Genomic DNA, 25991 nt, shown 5'->3' on the forward strand with positions numbered 1-25991 from the left:
TTTATTGGGTCACAATAAAAATCGGCTGAAGAATAACTCTCTAGAAAGGATATATCAAATAACTATGAGTAATGAGGTGTGGCAAAATATTCAAATGTATATGACCAAATAGTACCAAATTTTGACAAAGATACTGAGTGAATAGCAGCATCACTGTTTTCTTAGATGTGAATTCTGATGCCCAATTTGAAATGTCTGAACTCCTTTACATACAATGGTACAATGATACAAATATTTGGGATACATTTTTGGGAACCATTTTTGGGGGTACAAAAGTTAATATAGTTTTTTTTTAAATGGAGAACAATATTGCCTGAATTTAAAATTCAACTCCCACACTACATTTACATTTGAACCCTCTGTGTGGAAAAGCGGCATTTTGCATAGAAATATCTACCACCTTCAAATACAGGAATAGATTTGGAGTAATTGGATAGCATTTGAATAGACCCAGAAAAATGAAAATGCACCCATCCATTTTTTCCCATATGAAGATCACTCTACTTATTTCCAATTACTCCTGTATCTGAACCACTTTGTCAGAGAATTGAGTATAATAAATTAATTATACAGAGGGTAGCTGCTTTTAGAGCTAAAATAGATGAAGATATCAGCTACACTCACTGTGTCTCCCTTTTTAACTCTTCAACGCATAATAGATGATGTCCCTCTCTTGTTTCTAATAAATAAATTATATGCATATTAGCTAAGAATGTTCCAGACATTATGGTCTAGAGAGCTGGAAATGAGCTTGTAAAATGCACTCAGTCCAATCATATCTTGGAGTGAAGTAACAAAAGTTATTAGAATAACAATGCCCCAAAGAAAATCTCTAGTATATGTCACAGCTGCTTTCTATTGTACCCTATTTTACAACCTGCAATTAATTATATCTATCAGATGAAGGCAAAAGCAGGGGAGAGGGAAGGACTTATGAATTAGAGTCCTTCATTGTTCCTCCTGTTTCTGAGAAACATATGCTGCAACCAATGATGAATGTCAGCTGTTGTCCTTTCAGCAGATTTGAACCTGTTTACTGTGTCCAAAATTAAGTTTTTTTTCTCTAAGGACAAACCCAAAGAAAAATTGCAGAGCTCTGACAAACCAAGAAACATGTTTGAATTCAAGGGACTGCTGAATTTTCAGTAAACCATATGAAAAATTCTGCAAGCTAGCTGTTAAAACGTATTTCTGATTTCCAATGTATATATGGTGCTTAAACAGCAAAAATTGGTATAACTTACTTATGTCTCTTGAGTTAGGGTTTCAATCTGCAACAATTCTTAACAAAACATAAGCACTGTATTATATTTTGATTAACCACTTGTCTAGGAACTGGTATAGATTGTTACATAATATTTTAAAGTAGATCTATTGAATAAAGGCATGTTAATCACGCTCAAATAACTGTTAATATCAAATTAACTTAATTTCAGAGAGTCTATTATAATTAAAACAAAGTCTAGATTTAATCTATTTGTATTTATTTATTAAATAAAGGAAATACTCCTTTCTTGCTGAATCATTCAGATATGACAGATGATAGATCAGAGGTGGGTTCCTACCGGTTCGGCTGAGTAGGAAGTAACTTGGCCTGCCACACCCCTGGACTGTTTTTTGCTTCTGCACATGGGCAGAAGCTTTTTTTTTAGTACTGTGCATGTGTGTGCGGAGTGCATCCCTGAGTGAATCGGCAGTAGCAGCAGCCGGAACCCACCCCTGTGATAGGTAGGTAGGTAGATATGTAGGCAGGTAGATAAGGTAGGTGGGCAAGCAGGCAGGCAGACAGATGATAGATGATGACAGACATAGATAATGCTTATATGTGTACAAGCCACCTGGAGTTGGGTGGGATCTAAATTATGTAAATAAATTTAAATACTGCAGTGTCATAAAAGCAATATTTTAAACAAGATATCACAGTTACTTGCTTATTGATTTTTTTTATTTATTAAATTTAGAACCTGTTCAATTAAGAGCGATTCCAGGCAGCTACATTTAAAATAGAAAACAGTACTAAAGAATCTAAACATCTGGACAAGTACACATTAAAACACACTATAGCCAAACCAAATCAGTCTTGGAACAGTTCCTACATAATTTGATTTAATGATCCCAAGGAATATAAAAATATTGTTTCATCTAATTTGAGATCAAAATAATACCTAAAGATTTCTTAAAGGGAGTAGAATACATGGTAATACTGCTTTTCAGTCTGGTTTAAACTAAACCATTTTACAAATTTTATGTCCTAAGGGGAATGGAACAGATTTATCAGCCTTAGCTAATTTTAACCCAGATTCCATATAGACATCCAGATGTGAAAGGCATTTCTAGATTGCAAGTTGGTTCTTTAACAAAGAATAATTACATTCAAAATAGACTGAATATTACTCTCTTTAGCAATCTGGAATACCTAAGTATTTTCTGGAGAAAGGCTCCTCCTTGCAACTGTTAATTGGCATTTCTCCAGCCTATGAGTCATCAGAAAAATACAACATAATTTGTGCTGCCTCACGGCTGAAGTCTAATTTGCCTTAGTAACAAAACTGCAAATGTTTATGTCTTTGCAACTTTCCTACAAGACAGTTTAAGGGTGAATAGTGAATTTCCTTGGCTTCATTTCCCATCCTACCCAGTGTCACCTACTGGCAAGCAAAGTGTCATCAATTCCTATTTTTCAAAGGTGGTAAGAAAAAACTGGATGAATTTAGTGTAAGTAATAGGTTGTCAGCATGGTTGTCAGCATTAGGGACAGGTCTTCCAGAAGATCAATAGACTTCTGTCCACAATAAGTTTGGCTGCCAGGTCAATGGGAAGGAACAGAGTAAACCTACATTAGACCAGGTTTTTCTTTTTGACCTAGGGGAGCACGACAACAAGATGGTGGTGGGAAATAATGATCAAGGAATAAGCCATAACAATGGACATTATAGAAAATTTCTCTACTTTCAGAGCATAAAATCCCCAGCCAAACAGTATAACAAATCCATCATGTGCTGTGCTGCATATTTATGCCAGATGACAACTGGGATCCATATTTACTGTAGCAGACATGAAATCCTGACCCATTTCTGTTCTTTCCACACGAGCAGAAAGAAAATTGCCCTACAGCAGAGGAACAAAAGTTCAACTCCTGACAAGATGATTTTGGGAAACTGAAAGAAAAGCAAGACCAACTTGAATGTAATGTGAATTGATTACAAGAAGGCATTTGATTCAGGCATGAAATCCTCTTATTTTCACTTCTGGTTCAGAACTGGGAGCGCGTATGGGGAGCTTCTGCTCATGCACAGAACATCCGTGATGACGTCTGGGCAGGTGGGCAGAGCTTCCCACCACCACTACTGGTTTGCCTGATCTGGGGAAAACTGGCAAAATACCACCTCTGATTTGATTCCATGCCATATTATTGGATAATCACATGCCTAGAAATAACATGAGTCAATAGAAACAGCAAAAGCTTTGTCTAAGACCAATGGCACAATGGAAGACACAGTTGCTGGTCAAGGGTGATATTGAGAGAGGTTAATATCAAGAGAGGAATCTACCAAGGATACTCATTATTGCTCCTGTTGTTTGTCATTGCACAGATTCCTCTGTCAACAACACTGAATAACTCAGGCCACGGCTATCAAACATCAAAAACATCTGCCAGACTATTCTACCTTCTTTACATGGACAATTTGAAGCTGTATGGAAAAATGCCACCTGAAATAGAAGCACTGCTATAAGCTGGACTCCAGCATGAGTCGAAAAGCTTAGAAGACAAAACCTCTGGTCCCAGTGACTGACCCAGACTGGATCCTACTTCTTGCGGAATTTGTATGCTCTGAGGAAGATGAGAGCTATGCCAGAGATTCAATCATACTGACAGGTCTCATCAGAGAAGTCAGACAAAGAGTGTCTCTCCCATCAAAAAATATGGTGAGACATAACTTAGAGAAATCCATACCCATTCAATCATCACCCAGGTTACAGGAACCATGCTAGGTGTTGGAGTTCCTGGACATCTGGTGAAAAATGGGCTACAGAACTCGGAACTGCTAGCTGAATAGCAAAGGCCAGCAGCTGAAGAACTACTGGAAGAAAAAATGCCCTTACAAAGAAATAATGATCTGCTATTACACATCAAGTCCAACAAGAAGGGGATATTTGAAACAAATGCACCAATTCTGGAAAGAACAAAATCCGGAATCATAAATAACAGAACAGAGGCTAGGAGATCATTGTTGAATTATAATACAAAATATTCGCAGAAGAATTGGAAGAATTGTAAAGGTCTAGCACCAGAAAGAACACTGACATTTTCTCCAAAAAGAAGTCGAGGGTAGTCCAATGCCCCATCAGAGACCATTCCAGTTAGATCAGCTCCTCAAGTGCAGCAGCAAACATTCAACATTGGCATACAGTTATTCTGTTACTGAGATGAAGTTTCTATAAACTATAGACACCCACATAACACTCACACTCACACCCAGCCCTAGACTGCTGCATCATAGAGTAGCAGACACAACTGGACGTGATTGACTCTTCTCTTAGTCAGGTCTCTGCAATATATGCCAGGTCAGCACTTTTGGCATTAAACCAGGGATAATGCATATTTTAAATGCAATCGACCTGGCATTAAAAGCAAGGGGATTTAGGTTGCAGATATGTCTGATCACAAAGTTTAAAAAAAGAAAGAGGAGATCTTGTAGAGAACTTTTAATGAAAAAAGTGGGATATGTAGCCTACAAATCAAATCAAATTTTAAAGATGTTCCCAGAAGGTTGCCATAAAACAACACACAATTGCCTTGCAATTTTATTTCATGACCAATATATGGTCTGTTCTCATGTCACCCTTCAGTTCATTGTTGCAGTTTTTGTCATATAAGGTCATTTGCACAGTTTTAGAGGCAGGCACTCTGTCTTAATGAATATTCTCCTCAGATTATATAGCAACATTGCATCCTAAACTAACTAGTGAGATTTATCATTCCTAGGCTGGTACATCATGTACTCTTTTCTTCTTCTTCCACAGAAAGCAAGGCATTCTTTTTTCTAGCAAGCAGAAAGTACAATATTCAGAGGAGTCGTACAGTTCTAATATGTATACAGGTAGTCTTTGATTTACAATCATTTGTTTAGTCACTGTTCAAAGTTATAACGGCACTGAAAAAAGTGACATGATTATTTTTCACTTATGACCATTGCAATATTGCCATGGTCATGTGATAAAAATTCAGATGTGTGGCAACTGACAGTTGCAATGTCCCAGGATCATGTAATCATTTTTTGCAACCTTCTGACAAGCAAAGTCAATTGGGAAGCCAGATTCATTTAACAACTGTATTACTAACTTAACAATTGCAGTGGTTCACTTAACAACTGCCTCATTAAGTGATGGAAATTTTAGGTTCAATTGTGGCTATAAGTCAAGGACCACCTGAATCTGCTTAGAAGTAAGGTCTCATTGAAACTTTCTAACTAACTAAATCAACCTTAAATTGAATTGCAATTGAAACCGTTCAATTCAACAATTATCAGTCACAAATACATCAAGCAATGGCATAGGTTTTAGATGTGATTATTATGTGGCATTTATTGTTGTATTATCAGTAATAATATATTTATGTTTCTAAAACTGCAACCCTATGAACATGTATAGGTTTGGATTGCTGCTGCAGTTCTCGGTAATAATGCAACAAATATTGTATACCGATATATTTGCTAAGTAGAGAATCTCAGTATATATTTCTGTTTCATAAATACCTTAAGAGTCACTTTGATTCTGAATTTTAATGCTTACTGAATATTCTATAAATAATTTATCTTATATTAAGTATTTACTATGAGTCTCTTCCCAAACTACAATTACAACATATTGCAGTAACAAAAAATCAACAATGGCTTATCTATATTTATCAGAAAATGAATATGCAATTGTTCGTATACAATATTCAGACATTTTCCCTCTAGGCTACCTTTTGTTATTTATTTTACTTATGTTCTGCCTTTATTATTTTTATAAACAAATCAAGGCGGCAAAGATATCTAATACGCCTTCCTATTTTCCCCATAACAACAATCCTCTGATGTTATAAGGATGCACCATATTTTTGGAACACAAAATTGAATTGAAACACTACAGTTGATAAGTTAGTAATCCAGTTGTTAAGTGAATCTGGCTTTCCCATTGACTTCCCTGTCAGAAGGTCGCAAAAGGTGATCATATGACCCTGGGATTCCACGACCATCATAAATATGAACCTGTTGCCAAGCATGTGAATTTTGATCAAATGATCATGGGGTTATGCAAAGGTTATGTGAAAATCAGTCATGTCACATTTTTCAGTGCGGTTGTAACTTTGTACGGTCACTAAACAAACTGTTGTAAGCCAAGGATAGTGTCAGGCCTGCAGTCATATTCTTTTCTGGATCTTTGGCCTGCCACACTCTCTCTTATTTTACTATGCTGTTTCATTAGTGGGGAATTGGGAGGGGGAATAGTAAGGAGTAGAATGTGATATTGTCAAAATAAAATTCCTTTCTAAAAGCCAAGGTCATCCTTTGTCTTTGCATCTCTGCACCTGACCAGAACTAAATGGGTGGAACTGCCAGCATGACAGTGGAAGATTGGACCATGTGATGGACTTGTGGGTGTGGGGGCAAGATCATGAACCTTCAACTGGGTGGGGAAACCTCAGGAAGCTCAGATTCGGGTTTCCCCCAGATGTGCCAACATAATTCTCTTAATAAATTGGGAATTAGAACAATACTTTGCCTTGGATTCTGATTTAATTTTAGATGTTATTTGGAACGCTGACAGACAGCCTGTATTATAGAAAGGCCTTTGATTATATTATTCACCTCAAGCAGTAAAAAATGCTCAGAAAAGTTATAAGAATTTCAGAATATCTCATTGTCTCGTGTAAAATTATTTACAAATCTGAAGACTTCAGTACAAATAGAACATGGAGGAAAAGAATGGCTTTGGATTGGCAAATGAATGAGACAAAGCTATACAATCTCCCTTACTCATTCAAAGTATATGCTAAGTACATATTGAGGGAAAGTAGATTGAAAGATTACCGTGGTTTTAAAGTTGGAGGAAGAAACACCAATAACCTATGCTAGGCTGATGACACTATTCTAGAAGTTATCATCCAAGTTACTCTGTGGCAAGATGGATGGCTAATAAATTTTACAAACAAACAAATGCAAAGGATCTGCAAAGTCAAACAAAATAAAAACCAAAAGCATATCAATGAATATTTCAATGAAAGAAAGTATCTGAAAGTTTTGAAAAATACAGCATTATGTGAACTGTACAAATCAGAATACTTATTTAATGATAGAATTATGTCAAGACTATTTTGGCAAAATAAAGTTATTGAACAAATAAACCCAGCTTTATTGCCCCCATCACAAATGATGAAGCTCAAATTATACTTTGGACAAATTTTTTGAAAATTTGTTCTCTGGATAAATTTCTAATGCTGGGGAAGATAAAAGAAAAGAGAATAGGATAATGGCTAAGAGAATGAATTAAGTTATATTGGCAATGATATACTCCTAGAAGTCCTAAAGAACCAGGACAGATTGTCATGTAGATAATCTATCTAGGAATAGGAATATTCTCTATTGGCCAAGTGTGATTGGATACACAAGGAATTTGTCTCTGGGGCATAAGCTCCCATTATACATACAAACAACAAGGTGATTAATCACAGATCATAAATTATAAGATATGAATAACAAATGATAAATTGTTATTAAGTCAATACTGACTCTTATTGTTAGACAATTGTTGCTAAGACTCAATTGTTGTTAAGAGGCAACACTGATTTGTTCACACATAACCAGTGGTTAAACCTTAATATTTCCAGAATCAATGTTTGTAGGGATTGCTGCTGCCAGTTCCTACTTATTATATTTATTTATATTTTGTTGTTTTGTAAAAATATTAGCAATAATGGTAATTTTATCTTTAGGAGCAAGTGACATATCCTTTCCATTCTTATGCCCACTTTCTTATATTTTAAAAATTATATTATAAATATTTATTGATTGTTTAAATTACTAAAATTAAATAAAAGTACATGTGGATTTGATGCTGTCAATTGCCAAAAAGCACAAGACAGATTTCATCTGAAAATGTTCTACTTAGACAAGCAGTTAATGAATCAGGGACAAATATGTTGTAATTTAATAAAATTATATCTGTGATGACGAAAAAAGGTATTTCGACTGTCTTTCTTTTCTACCAGACTATTGGCGTATATGGAGACCTTTCCATCTTATTTATGGTTTTCTGGCTGCTAGTTTAGACATGATGACTACAGTTCACCCGAAAATCATATGACACAATAATCTTGTTTTGAAAAGTTTGTTGAATAATAGACTGGTGGACACAGGTAGCTTCACACTTCATAATGAACCAAAATCTGAAAAACCATATTATTACTGCATTGGATCAACTCTGCCAAAATATATATCTTAGTAACAATTAGAACTGGAAGCTCTGAGATACTTTTGCAGATCCTGTCTCCATACTTACTTAGTTTAAACATCTTTTTGGCTACTAATGGAGTAGAAGTCTAGATTAGATAAGCCTTTGGTCCTATCAGCTAAGTCTGAATTTCTTAAGTTAGTTTCCTATACACCTAACACATGAAATTGAACAAAAGCCAGCTACAAAAGTCCTATTAAAAGTGTTTGCTTCAAATATAATATGGAGTATATAAAGTGTGATTGGTAGATATGAAAAAGCAGATGAGAAAGGCTGAGATGTGAGCCATATTATTACTCCTCCAAATGTTATTTCACAATTGATTTCACGGAATTTCTTTCATGCTATTAACAAATGAGAAATTAAACATTTTCACCTAGTGAATTGTCTATTTCCACATCCCTGGAATAATTGGGAGTGTGATCTAACAAGTTTATTTAAAATGAGAATAGCAAGATTCCTGCTAGATCAATATTTAAATACACATATTTGTTAAAAATTATCTTCTGGTACTGCATCCGATAGTGCCAAGTCTCTGATCCAACTATTTAGCCCTACCTGACCCTGTTAGAGTTGCCTTTTTCGGATATACGTAAATGTTTCCAGCGATACCAGAGTTCCACTGTATTTGGATCCAAATTCTGTCCACCCAATCAGATGCTATCCAGGTAGCAGTCGATTTACAACCACAATTGAGCCCAACATTTTTGTTGCTAAGTGAGACATTTGTTAAGTGAGTTTTGCCCCATTTTGTAATCTTTCTTGCCAGTTTTTAAATGAATCACTGCAGTTGTTAAGTTAGCAGCATGGATGTTAAGTGAATCTGTCTTCCCCATTGACTTTGCTTCATTGTTGATTGTATGATCCCAAGTCTGCAACCATCATAAATGTGTGTCAATTGCCAAGTGTCTAAATTTTGATAATATAACCCACGAAATGCTGCAACAGTCATGTGAAAAATGGTCATAAGACATTTTTTTCAGTGCTATTGTAACTTCAAATGATCATTAAATGAACTGTAATAAGCTGAGGAATACCTGTACAGGTAGTCCTCAAGTTGCAACCACAATTGGGACAGTAACTTCCACACCTAAGTGATCTGGTTGTTAAGGGAGTTACACCCAAGTTTATGACTTTTGCTGTGGTTAAGCAAATCACCAGAGTCCTCCATAATTTTTTAAAGTGGGAAGGACAAAAAAGTGACAAGAACAAATAATTTAGAAACATTGATCTACAACAAATAGATTTTCACAGTATCCACAAAATGGTGGAAATGGTAGAGGGGTTAAAATGCAAAGCTGAATATTGTAAATATGTTTTTAATCAGGATGTTTTTTTGGGTGGGGGGAAGGGGTTACTTTGATACTGCATGTCAAATGCAAATGATTAGGATGTTTGCCAACTTTTTTGAGGGGAGAAACATACCTGTCTATATGTATTTTATTGACAAATAACAGATCACGCTTGTCTCTGGGCAAGTTCCATTAAAATTAGGACATATACAAACAATGCTTTTTGACACTGATATATATATATAACCGTAGCCTCTCTGAGGTGTATAGCTATGAGACAAAAATAAGCAAGAGGAAACTGTGCATGTTAGTTCTGCTTTTTTCTTGTCTTTCTGGCAGTTGTTACTACATAAATCTTGTGTGGAAACTTTTCTAAGTGGCCCAGTTTTCCACTCTTAATTTCAACATCATTGATTCTATCTTGAGCCACATCCTTTGATGATATAAAACAGAGTGTTATGGCACTTGGAGGAAATAAACGGTGGGCCCTGAATGAAATACTTTTTTGGTGGTGGCGGGGAGGTTATTCTAATGTGATTAAACTTGGCTAGCAAAACGATTAGCATTTCACAAATTTCCCTTTATCCACAGAGGATGCTTTAAAAAAAAAAAAGCAATTCCCTTATTGGTACACTGTTCGTGTGGTGGAAAGTGGAAAGTTATTGCTGAAAATCTCCCTTAGCATTAGTTTGTTTGTTTTTTGAGTATTATTTTCCCCCAATGCCGAAAAGGGATAAATGGCTTTGGCCCTTCTGCAAGTGGTCAGGGGCACATTCCCTTCGCAGCAGCGCTTCTCTTCTCCCCCCCCCCCGCCCCGGTTCTCTAGTTACCCCCCACGCCGCTCGCGGACAAGAAGGCGGCGTGACTCGGCTGCCACGCCACCCCCTTCTCTCTGCGCATCCCGCTGTCTCAGCTCCTTCTCCTTCCTCTCCGGAGGAGCAGCAGCATCTGCTGCTGAGTTCCCGCCTCTATCTCCGCCCGGCACCAAGCAAGGGGGAGGCGGAGGAAAGAGCAGAGAAGCGGCGCCGCAGCCAGGGCAGCCGCAGCTAAAGAAAGGGAGTTTTGTCCTCGCTGCTGCTGCTGCGGCCGGCCTCGGAGCAAAGCGACCATGGCCGCAGCTTGCCTCAGGCCGAAGGCGGGCTGCGAAGCGCGAAAGGCAACTACGGCCGCAGGAGGAGCAAACGCCCAGCAGTGACCAACCCTCCTTCTCCTAACGTCCAGGCCGCGCGTCCTCCGGCGTCGCGGGGGTGGGGAGCTCACGCTCCGCTTCGCTTTGCCGTCGCCGCTCGGTTTCCCCGCGGCAGCGGAGGCGGTTACTAGCACCATGTGGGGGAGGCTTCTCTCCGAGATCGGGCAAAACGGGGACTACCGGATAGGTAAGGCGAAGGAAAGCGGGCCAACTTGCGCGTGGCGCGGCGGGGCACACGGCGTCAGCTTAGGGGCGTCAGCTGGTCCAGCTCGGTGCCCGGCCGGCGTGTCGGGGCAATAGGCGGTGGGACAAACGGGAGAGAGATAGAGAACGCGTCCCCGAATTGGGTTTTGGGAAGAAGACTCGCCGCTCCGGATTCTGGGCTGCGTTCTCTCCTTGCTCGTCCCGGGTTTCCACCGTGTCCTGCCAGTCTCGCTCCCGGGTCTCCCTGCTTGGTTCCCGGGTCCGAAAGAGTTCGTTATGTTAACGCGCGTCGCCATCAGGCTCGAGAAGGAGCAGGGCGACGGGAGAATTGCGGAGGGGGAAGAGCCGCTTAGGCACCCGGTGGAGGCAACGGCGATCTGCGCGGCCGTGCGGATTGCAGCCAGCCCGGGTGGGGAGGAAGGAAGGGAGGGAGGGAGCGAGGGGTTTGACGCTGTAAAAAGCAATAGAAGTAAGAGTCGGGGCTATATTTAGAGCTTTTCTCCACAATCCTCTTTAAATCTGGGATTGGGGAGCAGAGCTTGATTTGAGAAGTGACAGCCAGCGCCAAGTCACTGGGCTCCTTCTCAAATTGCCCTCTTTTCGGAAGCTTCCGGAGATAAGTTGGAAGACAAGAGAGGATTTGGCGTTAAAAAAGGAATAAATGACGTATGCTCCGCTCTTGGTGCTTAGCTAGTCAGGCAGGAGAGTTGCCCGTCCTTGTTTTAGAAAGTAAGGCCAACTTTGGGTGTAGGTAGGACTTTACCTTGAAATCCCGTTGACTGAAACAAAACTCCATCCCTATTATGGGGCTGAGTGAATTACTCCTCAGGAGGTGGTATAGTTGTAGCATTTGGACAGGTACCTACCCAGTATGTCTTGCCCGGTTCACACATCAATATCTCCAGTTAGCAAAACAGCCAAGTGATCTGTCTTATTAAACCATCCAAGATAACATTGTGTTGAATATATTGTGCTTTGTTTCTGCTGTCATGCCCTAGGTTGATACTGCTATGGAACAGTTAGTTTGCACTGGTTGAGAACAAGCTGTACTTTCTTGCACAGCTTTTAGGATAAATAACAATTATTTGGTAATTCTTTTGATATGAATTACTGTACTGTTCTGTACTTTTTAGGAATAGAATGTGTTACTTGAAAGGGTCAGCTGTTATAGAGGAGAACAAGTATCATATCTCATAAAGATGTAATTGTTTACTACCTCCATTTTCTGATATTTTAATTAATAACCAGAATCCTTTACACTGAAACAAGTGAACTTGTTTTATTGATAAAGTACTAATTTTACATTTGGGTTACAAAAGAATCATAACCTTAAAAATGAACTGCAGAATTTGACTGGTTCACTATAAGTTTATATGCAATTATATATTTAAATAATGTTTTCATTAAAGTTAGTGGTACTCCAGTGATTATGTGTCATAGCTGGGACAAAAGTAGTCCAGATGAAAACCGTAGTAAATTATGAAAAGTTTAATCAAATCTTTAAATTTACTATAAATGAATAAAAAATAATCACAATGCCTAAAAACATATATTGGTAAACATTGGAAAAAAGTGGTTTTTTGCCTCCCTCATGGCAGAACCCAATATCTTTGACAGAGTGATTGGTGGCACTTATACAAAAAGTTGAAAACAACTGAAGTAGAATATACTGTTGTACCTATTTTGTCCTTTGGATCAATGTTATTGTGATTTTCTATATCATGAAATGGTTGGGTACAAATGCTTCTTTATGTCATTCTGGATATTATCTCATTCTAAAGTGAAATGTTTTTTAGAATTCATTATAATATCTCTGCACTATGCAAGCCTCCCAAAGGGAACCTGATTCATCTTCTTGCAGAATTTTATTCAGTTGACCTTTACCTTTACTATACTATTGGATGGACTCTGAAGATTTATCTATTCACCTTCCCTTTAATTGAATTAGGAATTATTTTTGTATATAATACATCTTATATAATTTTTATTTGATTTCTTAAAGTTGTTTAAATCTATTATTGTGTAGATTTAAATAGAATATTATTTTAATATTCTTACAAGTTTGAAAAAGTTTACTTAGAAACATGGCTCACGGTTTTTTAAAAAAACCATAAGTAAATAAATAATTTGTCAGGTATATTTAGTTTTACTGATTTCTTGCAGTTTATGTTGCTTAATATTGTATTTATACTATAGGGAAAAATTACACTTTAAAAGAAAGCCTGTTTTGCATTTTAGAAATGTTGGATCCAAATAAATTAATTGAAAATAGAAAACCATATAGTCCAAAACATGGGACTATAGCATCTATGATCTGGACACTATCAACTTTCTACACTCCAATCCAGTCATGTCTGACAATTGGCAATCAAATGTACAGGCTTGTAGTTGAGAATTATACAGTACTAGGTCATATTTTAACATTTTAGTGATTTTCAATTTTATAAACTTTTAATGAAATACAGGAAATGAAAGATTAGATCAAGTATCATAGTTTTTATTCATCAACCAAGTGGTGATAATCAATAAAAGTTTGTAAGTGCAATTAGCAGGTCTTTCCATGAACATAATGTTGAAATGAAGTGATACAGAGGTCTGTGAAAAACACACTGTTACAGAAATGCACATCCTCTCTCTGTATTATATTTAAGTATTGTTTGCCTCTTTTTATTTTGTTTAGAAAATGCTGAAATGAGAAATAAAGTGGATTGATTGATTGGATTGATAGTGGAAAATTAACAGGAAGTGATGTTTTTCATTGTAAACACACACACACACACACACACACACACACACACACACACATATATATATATAAGATTGACAGTATCTTGGCGACGTTTCGATGAGATCACACTTGTCATCTTCAGGCTGGTGCCTTTGGCTTCGTGCTTGTGTGAGCAAAGTGTGATTGGAGCTGCTGTTTTTCTATAAATATAGGTGGGTGTGGAATGTTGGCTTTGTTGCTTTAAACGGATTGGTTGGCTGTGTTGTCACATCCTGATTGGTTGATGGAATTGATGTTTGGTGAGGGTGATTAGTGAAGGTGTCCTGTGTTGTTCTGGGTGCTGTGTCGGTTTTTGTGGTGGGGACTCATTTATTGACTAGGGCAGTCGGAAAAGAAAAAAACTTCTTCCCTTTTCCAGCACCTTGGAAGGATGGAAGGCTGAGTCAATCTTGAGCCTGGTGAAATTCGAACTGTCAAACTGCTGGCAGCCAGTGATCAGCAGAAGTAGCCTGCAATACTGCATTCTAACCACTGCGCCACCACAGCTCTTGTGTCATAGTTTGTGTCAGCAGAATGAATCCTAACAGATTTCTTCTACTCCAGAATTTTGGAGATATTGGAAAAGAGTTGAGATTTGGGGTTTTGGGCTCAGTGGCGATTGTAGGCCGAGGGCTGTGGCTGGTGCGCACCTCTACCGATTTCCCTATCTCTATGGTTTTACGCTTCCCCAGCTCTTTCGGTATGTATGTGGCCTGCATATGTGTGTGTGTGTGTGTGTGTGTGTGTGTGTGTGTGTGTGTGTGTGTGTATACACATACATACATACACACACACACACATATACAGTACATACACACAAAATATTTTAATTGGTGAGATATAAAAGAGGCTACTTGCTGAGTCTATCATTATTGATGGTGTTACTCTTTGATTGGTGCAAATTACTGTTTGTTGTAATGCTTCAACCAATCAGATTAGTTTAACTATGATGGTATAAAGATTCTTATCAGCTGAACTTCTTTACATTATTCTGTGATTCAGCAATATTTGTAAGTACCAGAGACAGTAACAATTATGTAAAGAAATATGTAACATATTATTATTAATTAATTTTATTATGGCTGCCCACACCAAAAATCTGTTAAAGTGTTGACTATAGCCAAACTTATTCCAATTTATCCTATTTGTAGATTGTTTAATGAGTAGTCTTGATTGTACAAATGGTGATCTGTCTAAACACAGACTCTATTTGCAGGCTGCTGTTAATTAAAATAAAAATATTTATGAAGTGCTATCTTCTCCCTGAGCACGGTGTATGAATCCACTGATAAGCTAGGCAGAGATATAATATTATCCAAATATTTTAAAAAGTCATGACATATATAGTAGCATGCCCTTTTTTGAATTTCTCCTCAGTTTTTAATTGGGATGCCTCATAGTTTTTGAAGAACATTTCTGAACTTTTATGAAAGAGATGGTACCGTAGCTGTGAAAATAAGACTGATTGATAATTTGGTACTTGTGAGCCTAAATACATGTACTCATCTTTTATTTCATTATATTTTAGATTTCACTGTTTAGAGATGTGACCATCCTCCGAGAAGCAATATGAATTGGCTGTGTGAAGCATTACACAATTCATTCCAGATTCAGATGATTTTTTTTTCACATGATAAATGTAGTGTTGAACAAGATTCCCAGGTGTCTTTTCAAGATGAAATTGCTTCTGTTGCTTTTCTAACATTTGAAAATTTTAGAATATCTTCATTTTACCAAATTAAACATGCAGGGCTGATATAGCAGTGTGAGGTGCGTGACTATCAAGTTACGTATGACATCAGTAGTCATGAATGACACAACTGCTCTCTGCTTGTGCTATTTTAAAAATCCTTAATTATTTCTTTTCTCTAGAAGCCAAAGGCTCCTACTCTGTGCTATTTGAGTGCAGAGAAGCAATACAGCAGAGAAGATGTTGTTTGTAAATAACAAGATTGTTTTTAATAAGGGTAGTATTTCTGCTTTTGATGGGCCATATACCAATTTAATTATCTTGATTAATATTATAGTCCCAACAGAGATTGAAAATAGTTTTCAGGAAAGCATACATACAATGAGGCTTTTTTGAAAATGGGCTGACTTTATTTGGTGGAGGACTACTATATGTTTATTTTCATACGTATTATTCCATATAATGTGGCTTTAATTGCATTTTTAAAAATATGAATACTACAATGTTTTTAATCTGAAGCAAGTTTTACAAAGCCTTCAACTTGAATGAGAAAAACATGACAATCTATTTAAAAGCTTGCTGCATCATTTAAGCAAAGAATAGAAAATAATGAATACATATGTTTATGGGAGGGAAATGTATACTTGTTTAAAATATTTCAGCTGGCCTTTGTAGGAAAATTACTTCCAATAATATAATAGTGTTGATTTTTGATGGATTATATCTATTGTTGTTGATTGTTGTTGTTGATTAATTATTGAATCCATGCATTATCCCTAACTTGATCCCTCAGGTCTTCCAATGAATCACTTGCTACTTAACTGAATCCATTCACTTTGCCTTTACTTGTGTTCTTTTTCTCTTTCCTTCCAGCTTTCTGAGCACTGGTGCCATTTGTGGTCATTTTTGCCTCAAGTGAGAAATGCCACAGTGAAATTATTTTTTTGTCATCTTTCTTAGCTTTCATAATACAGGGTTGTTTTTGCCGAGTATTAATTTGCTATTCATTCCTATAGTGAAAGCCAATCCACATTTTTATCATCCAAGTAATAATGTATTTAAGTTAGTGGCTCTTCATAAAAGGCAGTAGATGTGATTGATTTTAAAAGACTTTTATTTAAGGAAAAAACTTAGATATGAAACAATTCAGTAATCTTCCTTTGAACCAATCTGCTATAATACATGAAATGATAGGGATGAGGGACATGCCTTTTTTTCAAACATGAGGAGTACTGTGTGTTTCAAGTACAGCTGCTAGCCACCAATAGATATCCTTGACACAAAATTTCCCAGAAATAATATCATTTTTATCAATCAGTGTTTCCTACTAGTCTATCTGTTCCTTAGTAATATCTAATAATTGCTGTTTCTTGAACAATAACATTTCTTAGCAACAGGTAATTTGTAATGAAAGTGGTAACCTCACTGACAATGTCATAATGTAAATTTCAATAGTAGGGTGAGTTCACAATCTGTTATGAGCTTTTGGGGGTTTTGTGGATTGGATGACTGTATTTAAAACAAAACTGCTGAATATGTACTTTATAGATGATGACACCTGGATAGTATAACTAGAGCCCTCTTTGTTTTATGAAGGTGGAATGGATGCGGGGGATGAGGATATGATGGAGATGCAAATGCAGTGGTGATGCTGGCTTGTAAGAATGCTGATGTGTCCTTGCAAGAACAGAAATTGATAGTGAGCTTTTAATTCTTTATAGTAGCACTGTTATTGGTAGAATGTTCAGTATTAGGTTGAAATTACAGTGCAGCAGAGGTGCACACAAAATATGTCTAGTTTTGAACCTATTGTGTTACACTGTTTCACATTTGCCATAGTTTAGCAGAAACAAAATCTAGAATGCAGGTGTAAAATTGCATAAGGTACAAGCAAATAAGAAAATAAACCTCAAAATAGACAATCTAATACGGAACATGATGTTTTAAGAACTTACCAGAGAGGAGGGAATAAGAAATCAGCTAATATTTAACCATTGTTAATGTTCAGTTATGACCTTCATTACTTTCTTTCATTTTCAGTAAGAGGAAGTTGAATATCCAAGGTCAAAAATTTTCTGCCATTTAGATACAAGAATTATATAAAGTAGAGATTATAAATAAATCTTGTAAAATATTATAAAATGAAATCAGTGTTGTTATGAATCAGTAATGAATAAATTTATTATTCAATATGGAACTTCTAAATTACCTGTCACCATCATGGTTATGGTCCTGGAAGCTAATGCTTGCTCCAAATCATATCATATTGGACATGATTTAAGTAGCTTATTTATTAAATACAACCTATACAGTTTGAAATGCTTCTCCCTTGTATCACTTCTGCGTATGCAATCCAGTTTAAAATGATAAGAAATATATCTAATTGCTTGGGAATCCATTTATTTATTGTATATGGGAGCAGATGTCTCATACCCATTGTTGAAGAAAATCCCATTTGTTACCAATAGTCTATAATAGGAGGAAGGCTGCTTCTGCACTTGTCTCCAGTGTCAACTGTTCTGTCTTCCACATAACTTTAGAATCCTATCTTTGGTTTGTAACCTGAGGTTCAGGAGTCAAACATGTAAGCATAGGAGCTTATATTTTAATTCCAGTGGTGTCCTTTACTACAAACCATCCTAATGAACATTTCAGTAGCACTTTTGTCACTTCACTTTTATCAAAGGCTAATATTCTGTGTTCAACCACTTCCTATATTTTCCTGTTAACCTTTTCTTCTTGAGCAGAATAAGTTAAGTTCAATGATTTCCTTCCACATAATTATATGTAGGCTTTTAATACATTTGTATTTTCACAAACTGTCTTGCCAGTTTGTTGTCTACTTTTATGGAGGATTGATTTGTAGTTTTAAAATCAACTGTAATAACACTGAAAACTATATTTCAGATTTCATTGATTTGTTAAGAAATAGTACACTAGAATTAATTGATTCTTAGAAGTGGACTATCACTGACTTGGAAACCAGTATAATCCTGTGAATCAAATAGCACAGAATTAGAGCTAGCTACCAAATGCTCATATTGGCCATACTAAGTCTACAACAACTGATAGTTCCACATGAGATGGGGACAGAAAGAAATTCAGAAAAAGATCCGAAACAACTTTAGCTTGCTTTAAGTGATTTTCATATCCTGATTGATTTATCCTCCTGGTTCTTTTAATGATAATGAAAATAGTCTGTGAGCCCTCCCCCCCACTTTTTTTAGAAGTTTGCAGTGTATTTTGCAACTCAAAAAATAGTACCTGTTTATGAGGGAATTTATATATTAGGGGAAAGTATGCAGAGAAACACATAGAGTGGAAAATACTTTTCAAAAGCATGGCTCAACTGGAAAAAACATGCAAAGAGTAAAGTTGGAGATTATTTTTTTACGACAATAGATGCACATTTTCATGTTAAATGACTCTCTATATCATTGGTTCTCAACCTGTGGGTCGGGACCCCTTTGGGTCCATTCTAAGACCATCGGAAAACACATATTTTCAATGGTCTTAGGAACCGAGACACCAATTTTATGGTTGGAGGTCACCACAAATGAGGAACTGTATTAAAGGATCACGGCTTTGGGAAGGTTGACCACTGCTCTAAATTGATTAGAAATGGCTGAAAAGAAAAGTGAAACACACACACACACCCACACACGCGTCCTCACATACTGTAGTTTATGAAAGATATGCACTTTGTGTTGAATTTCCCTTACACTATTTTCCCCCCTAGTTTGAGAACCCAGTAATTTTTTGCTAACTGTGTTGCCAGATCTGATTGGATTTTTCCATTTAAAAATCAAGCTAAGACAAGCACAATTGATTAGTTTTTGTGAATAATAGTTTTGTTATTCATGTAACTCTTTGATTGAATGTTGCAAAATTTCTTTTTTTAATGGTAATGTTTTATGCCAATAGAAAAAGTATTTATGTATGCAGCAAAAAAGAGATCATCACATTGTTAATGTTATTTTTGTTTCAGAACCCTGGAACATAGGGTTCAGTTCCCTGTTAAGTCTATGGCTGAGCATGGTGGCCCTAAAAGAATCACTATCTTGCAGCTTCAGGTTCCTAATTGTAAAATGGGAGTAATAGTGACTGTTCTTCAAAAGGTATCAGAAGACTGTAATACTGAAGGTATTTAAATTTGTTTTCTGTTTTAAGCTAAGGTAGATTATATGTAGTATAATAAAAAGACATACCGGTACTTCACATACCAGTGATAATAACACTCTTCCTCATCCTAGCATTCTTATAATGTACAGATGTACAGTTCCTTTTACACTCAGCAGCCATGGCTATTGGGTAGGTCATATGGGTCACATTTTCTGTATCTACAAAGAGTTTTTGCTAGTACTCCTTTTTTGTTCTAAATTAATGTTTTTCAAATTTAAATTACAAACATCAATCTTTTTTTGTAGAGCACACATAACTGCTTCTTTATATAAATTGAGGTAAAATAATAAATTATACAAAATAGGTATGAGCTTGCATAAAAAGGCATGTTTCAATTTTTGGAATGAAATTTGTTTTAAAAGTTTATTTTTTTTAATCCTACTTCAATATTTATTTTTGAAAGATTATAAATCTTCATAGGATATATGAGATTACACTTTCATCTGTTAAGTAACAGTATAACAATTGTTCATTCTGTCAATATTTGGATTTCTTTGTTCTGAGTACAAAAAAAAATCCACTTTCATGAAAATGAAGTCAGAAGAACAAATAGTAATATTTATACTATTTTTGAAGGTGCCCATTTGGAACAATACCAAATTGTTGCGGAATACTGATATTTTTTGGGACACAATTTAAGAAATATTGAATTACCAAGCAGAAGGTGGTTTCTTACAAAGTCATTACATTTAAACTATTTTCATTTTAAATTATAGTTATATAAATTTAAAACATTGTGTGTAGACGATTTTGTCATAACCTAAGAAATTATTTAAAAGGTTCATTTTTTTTTGCTTACTTGTTAGCTGTGAACATTTCAAAGGGAAGTGAAGGGATCCAACCACCTGTCATTTTAACATCTCTAGAGTTCTTATGGGATAGGAACCAGAAATAATCTGAGAAGCAAAAGAACATGGTTGAGTCTTTGCTTTCTATCGTATTCCAATCTTTTTTTAAAGTTAGAATAAGAAGGAAAAGAAACCTAACAGGTGCTACAGGAGGTATTCATTGATATATGCTTATAAAATACATGATAGAATACAGATGTAAGCAAGACTTTACATTATAGTTGTTTTTCTAAGAACAAGTCTTTATTTCTTGTATGTTATTTAAGGCCAGTTTATTGGAAAAGTTTGGAAGAGCCATCATAACTGAAACAATTCTATGTTGTATTATTGTGAACTTGAAATTAAAAATTGAGGAAATTGTTAGAAAGGTGAATTTAAATTACATAATATGTTTCTTTGTTCTCAAGGCTATGAGTTTTAAATCAATACATGCATAAGTGAAAATTGGATGTGAATATCAGATGGAGTTATAAAGTGGCTTGAATTTGAAGGCAAAATAGTGCTTGTCAGCAACTTTTTAAATTGAAGAGGCATTTTTCTGAGACTTCATTATAGCTGAAAATAAAAATCTTAGCAAGATACATTCATTTGCCAAAAGGATGATGGAAAGTGGGAGTAAGAAAAGGTGATGTGGAAGTTGTTTGAAATAAAATAAAATATTTAGATTACAAAGTGCTGCAGATGTGTGTGGCATTAAGCTAATGAGAACTATGAAAAAGTAAGGGCAGGACAAAAGTTGCTTTCTGGAGTGAAGTTTAAAAAGCTAGTGGTAGGAAAAAATACACATAAAAGAGAATTGTTGGTCAAAAATCAAGGATGACAAAAGGTTATTGTATTTTATATACAAACACATGCAACATACATGCACACATAGACATACATAGAAGGATAGGTCTGAATAATGTCAAAGGACAAAATAGTTTAAGATTAACGAAAGCAGAGAATTGTAGAGAAATTGTAATAGGAGAAATATTTGTTTTGGAAATAGGTGAAGAGAGTTTAGCAAAGAGCCTCCAGTAGAGTGAGTGGAACTAAAAATGAAAGCGATAGAATAATTTGGGAGGAAACTTCATCAAGAGAATACAGGAAAGTATATTTTAGAGTTTTGTGTGGGAGTGAAGGAGATATGTTGAAGAGTCAGATTGAAATTAATACAATGAATGTTAACATCTATGAAAAGAGATGGAAAGGAAGACATAAATGCTGTGAAAATGTTGAAGTAACATAGTTGCAGTACAGGCAGTGTAATTGGTGAAATGTTAAAATATGGATGTGACTTATGGACTTATGTGATTTGTTAAATAAATTATGTGATTTATTTAATACATGTGAAGTCTGCAACTGTGTCTGATTAGAAAAACCCATTAATTACACCCCTATTACAAACTGTATTTGCTGATTAAAGAAAAGGTATAAAATGAATAGAATTATGTACAGGTAGTCCTCTATTTACAATAGTTGATTTACTGACTGTTGAAAGTTACAGTGGCACTGAAAAAAGTGACTTATGACCATTTTTCATACTTACAACAGCTGCCGTATCCCCATAGTTACGTGATCAAAATTTAAACATTTGACAACTAACTCAATTATGATGGTTGAGTGTCCCAGGGTCACATTATCACCTTTTGTAATCTTCTAACAGGCAAAGTCATTGGGGAAGCCAGATTCACTTAACAAACATGTTACTAACTTAACCACTGCAATGATACACTTAACAACTGTGGCAAGATAGGTCATAAAATTGGACAAAACTCACTTAACAGCATAGCAATATAAATTTTGGGCTCAATTGTGGTTGTAAGTTGAGGACTACCTGTAATGTTTTGGATGAGTATACAAATGGTGGCTGGTTTGAATTTGTTATGAGTGGTATATGATGAAAATAAGGCATGAATGGGAATGGAAAGTTTAACAAATGGTTAGCATTGAGCCTGAAGTAGAGAGTGTGTAATGTTCTGTTGCTTGTTTAACGTAGACATAGATAGAAAAACATATATTTTAGAAGAAATCTTCCAATACATCATAGTAATAGGAGGTATTTCAAGTTGACTTGTATTAATATGAGCAACAAATGTCACAATTCTTCTGTTTCCAAAGGTAAAAGGCAGAAACAAAAGGTTCACCATAGTTCTGCCCTATCTCCCTCCCCCTTTCATATGGTATACTTATTTCTACATATCCCATGATATTGATGGTGGCCTGCAAAATAAAATAAATGAGAGCCCACGCTAACAGCACTATACTATCTGTGGGGACCCTAGTTCTCCAGTTTGATGTGACAGGAATTTCTTTTGCACAGGTTGAGGCCCCTGTACATATCATATGATACCTGAGTCTGGATTGCCTCCAACTCTACACCTGGCAATAGTGGTTGGTATCTTATGTAAGAGCTAATCTATGTATTTTGTACAGATAAGATGGTTTTATGAATGGATTCACTCTTTGCATTTCCAGAGGTCACAAGAAAACATTCTATCTAAGACTGTCTCAAACCGGGGAGTGTTATTTGGAACAAGCTGGTCATACCTTGTTTTCCTAAAATTAGATATACTAGAGATCTGGTAACCAACCAGCCTATTTATACCCCAAAAGAGGACAAGAACTTTTAACGCTTTACTACTAGCTACTAAAGGAAGCTGTTGCATTGGTACAAATCTCTAAACAAATCCTTCTACTCAGTATGGGAATTTGCTATAGAACTGTCTAGGAATGGTAATTCCATCTATAAAAGTTAACACTGCACTATGTGATTCAGTCCTTCTACATACATTACCGTTAAATCAGTGAACCTGCTAAAATATACAGGTGTTTACTTTACTAGCTGAATACCTGTGTTTTCTGGAGGAATTTGCAGGATTAGCTAGGATTGGGTACTCTGACGTCCAATTGGCCTTGAGACAGAGTTAAAACTGAAGCCACACCTCTGTGCTCCTTGCTTCTGGTTCCCAGTTTCAACTCTGTCTGGCTGAAGAAGGACGAGTTGCTTTTGGTTCCGGATTCTTCCAAAAACAATCCAGTGCCATCCTGCAATTCCCTCCTCCCTGCCTTCTCCCCTTTGCCTCCATCTGATTCCTGGAAGCCTCCCCTTGGTGTGGCTCGCTCCCGGCTGCCGATAAGGGCTTTAGAAGTTGTGTTTTGGGGCTATAGTGGCAGGACACCATTGTGGTGGCCATTTTGGGCCTCAATTTCCTGAGGACCGTGTGAGCTGGGGCAGAGGCTGCTAGGGAGCCTCAATCTCATCCCTGCCTTCCGGGGGGGGCATCCCTTCTGCAGCGACGGCAAGGTCCTGCGGGCCCAGATCGAGGCCAGGAAGCCCGGAGCTGCGCGGGACAGCGAGGACTGTGCGCCGCGCCGTGTGGCGCTGCTGGCAGCTGCACGGTTTGTAAAAGGGGCCGGAAAGGTTTATCAGAGGCTGGATTCATCACGTGGAGGCCATGAGTGATTGGGAAACTGTATTTTGGTTGCTGCTGTTCGGGTGGGCTGAGCCTGGTGGAGCCCTGACCTGGTGCCATGGCAGATGCAGAGGATCCCCCACCATTGTCTCCTGGGGAGGGGACATCCAGTAGGACCCAAGTAAGGGCCACATCCTCTGTGAGACTGCAAAAGACTGTAGCAGCTGGAAAACCCTCCAAGGCCTTGCAGAGGTGTCAAGGGCTGAACAGAGGGGTAGGCCTAGTTCTCTCTTGAGGTCTAGATCACCCATTAGATCCAGGTCTAGTTCTCCTCAAAGGGGGGATTCCCCAGTGTATCTCAGGGACATTCACCTTCCCTCCCCTTCTCCATGGTGGAACAGGGCCCCTATCTAAGGGATCCTTTTCATTGCAGGGGGCCCCAAGGAGGATAGTCCCATCAGACCATCCTTGGGTCCACAGTCTGAGGACTGTGCACAAGAGGAGGAGGAGGATTCCTTCGTTGGAGACATGGAGCAGCTTCCAGAAAGCATTCAGAGGTTTATGTCCTCTGCAATTTCACATGGACTTTCTGCTGGGTTACAGAAGGGGACTGTGCGCCCTGCAATGGTGGCAAAAGTCACTGGAGGGGGGTGCCACTGCCCAGGCCAAGGCTTTCCCCCTTGGATGTGCGCCGGCCTGTTTCTCCTTCTCTGGCTAGTGAAGGTTCCATGGCTGGGGATCAGGTTCAGAGAGAAGTAGATATGTCCAAAGATGAGGATCCCTCAAAGCCTGAGGCACCAGCATTCTCTGGTTTGTTTCCCTCGGATTTGTTCAATCACTGTTGCGCAAGGCTAGGGCCACAGCGCAACTGGGTGAGACAGAGAGCGCCAAGTCAGGTGCCAAGGAGAATGATCCAGAGAAAAAGCCAGAGGATCGAGTTTACTCAGAGCCTTCTCCAGCGAAGGAAGACATCCCTGCCCCTAGGTTGTTCCTAAAAGTAGTTAAAAAGCAGTGGGAAAAGCCAGGGACATTTCCTAACCTCAGCAGTAGTGATAGAAGGTTCTTTAACATGGAGCCTAGTTTCTCTGAGGATTTGCAGGTGCCCACAGGGGACCCTCCAGTGGTGGCATTGGGCTTCCACATCTATGGTGGTGTCCGTCGATGTGGCTGATTACTTGAAGGCCGAGGACAAGAAGGCGGAGCTGACGCTTCGTAAAACATTCCAGTCTTCCACATAGGCCATCAAGGCAGCTGCCTCTGCATCATTCTTCAGCCGCATGGCTGTTCTTTGGCTACAACAGATGCAGGAACGGATCTGCCAGAGGAGGTGCATACTCATCAGGATCTCAACAAGCTGGTTGCTGTCACACAATTCTCTGCTGATGCCACTCTGCATGCCATGAAGTATGCCTCACAGGCGATGGAGGCTTTGGTGACCTCCCAACATCTCCTGTGGCTGAGGGGGTGGTCAGCGGAGAACAAAGTGACATCTGGCCTCATCGCCTTATTCCAAGGGATCCCTTTTCGGTACCCCGTTGGACCTGATCCTCGTTGACGACAAGAATAAGAAGAAGGTCATGCCCATGCCTGCAAAGAAGTTGGAGCAAAAGTCTGCACCTTATTTTCGGAAGCAGTCCCATCGTCAGTCAGATCAGGAAGCTCAACACAGCAGGTATTTTTCGAGATCAGATAGGCAGTCGGATAGGCACTACACCAGGGATAGGCCTAGGTTCCAACTCCAGGGGAAGAGGCCCTTTCAGGGGGGAGGTGGCCATCTCTACCACCGGGGCAGATAGGTCAATAGCTACCCCACCCATAGGCGGCAGAGTACTTCTGTTTGCCGATGCCTGGGCTGAGATTACCACTGATGCCTGGGTTCTGAACACCATCAGATTTGTACTGCGCCTGGAATTCCTCTCCATTCCACT

The 25991-nt window shown here is 37.7% G+C and overlaps 1 protein-coding gene across 2 annotated transcripts in view; it reads left to right on the forward strand.

Moving 5' to 3' along the window:
• The first annotated feature begins 10793 nt into the window (after positions 1 to 10793).
• Positions 10794 to 25991, forward strand: part of CEP85L (centrosomal protein 85L) — a 113552-nt gene continuing 98354 nt past the window's right edge. The window contains exons 1-2 of one of the 2 annotated variants that reach the window (XM_087718568.1): positions 17243 to 17337; positions 19627 to 19781. In XM_087718568.1, coding sequence (XP_087574694.1) covers positions 19664 to 19781 — 118 coding nt within the window. In that variant the 5' untranslated portion in view covers positions 17243 to 17337; positions 19627 to 19663. Of the gene's footprint in view, positions 11165 to 17242; positions 17338 to 19626; positions 19782 to 25991 lie in introns of those variants that run through there. The other variant, XM_087718569.1, reaches the window with a different exon arrangement.

The sequence above is a fragment of the Thamnophis sirtalis genome, unplaced genomic scaffold (genome assembly GCF_051295495.1).
Source record: "Thamnophis sirtalis isolate CommonGarterSnake01/CBP01778 unplaced genomic scaffold, rThaSir2_p1.2 scaffold_6, whole genome shotgun sequence".
NCBI classification, from domain to species: Eukaryota; Metazoa; Chordata; class Lepidosauria; order Squamata; family Natricidae; genus Thamnophis; species Thamnophis sirtalis.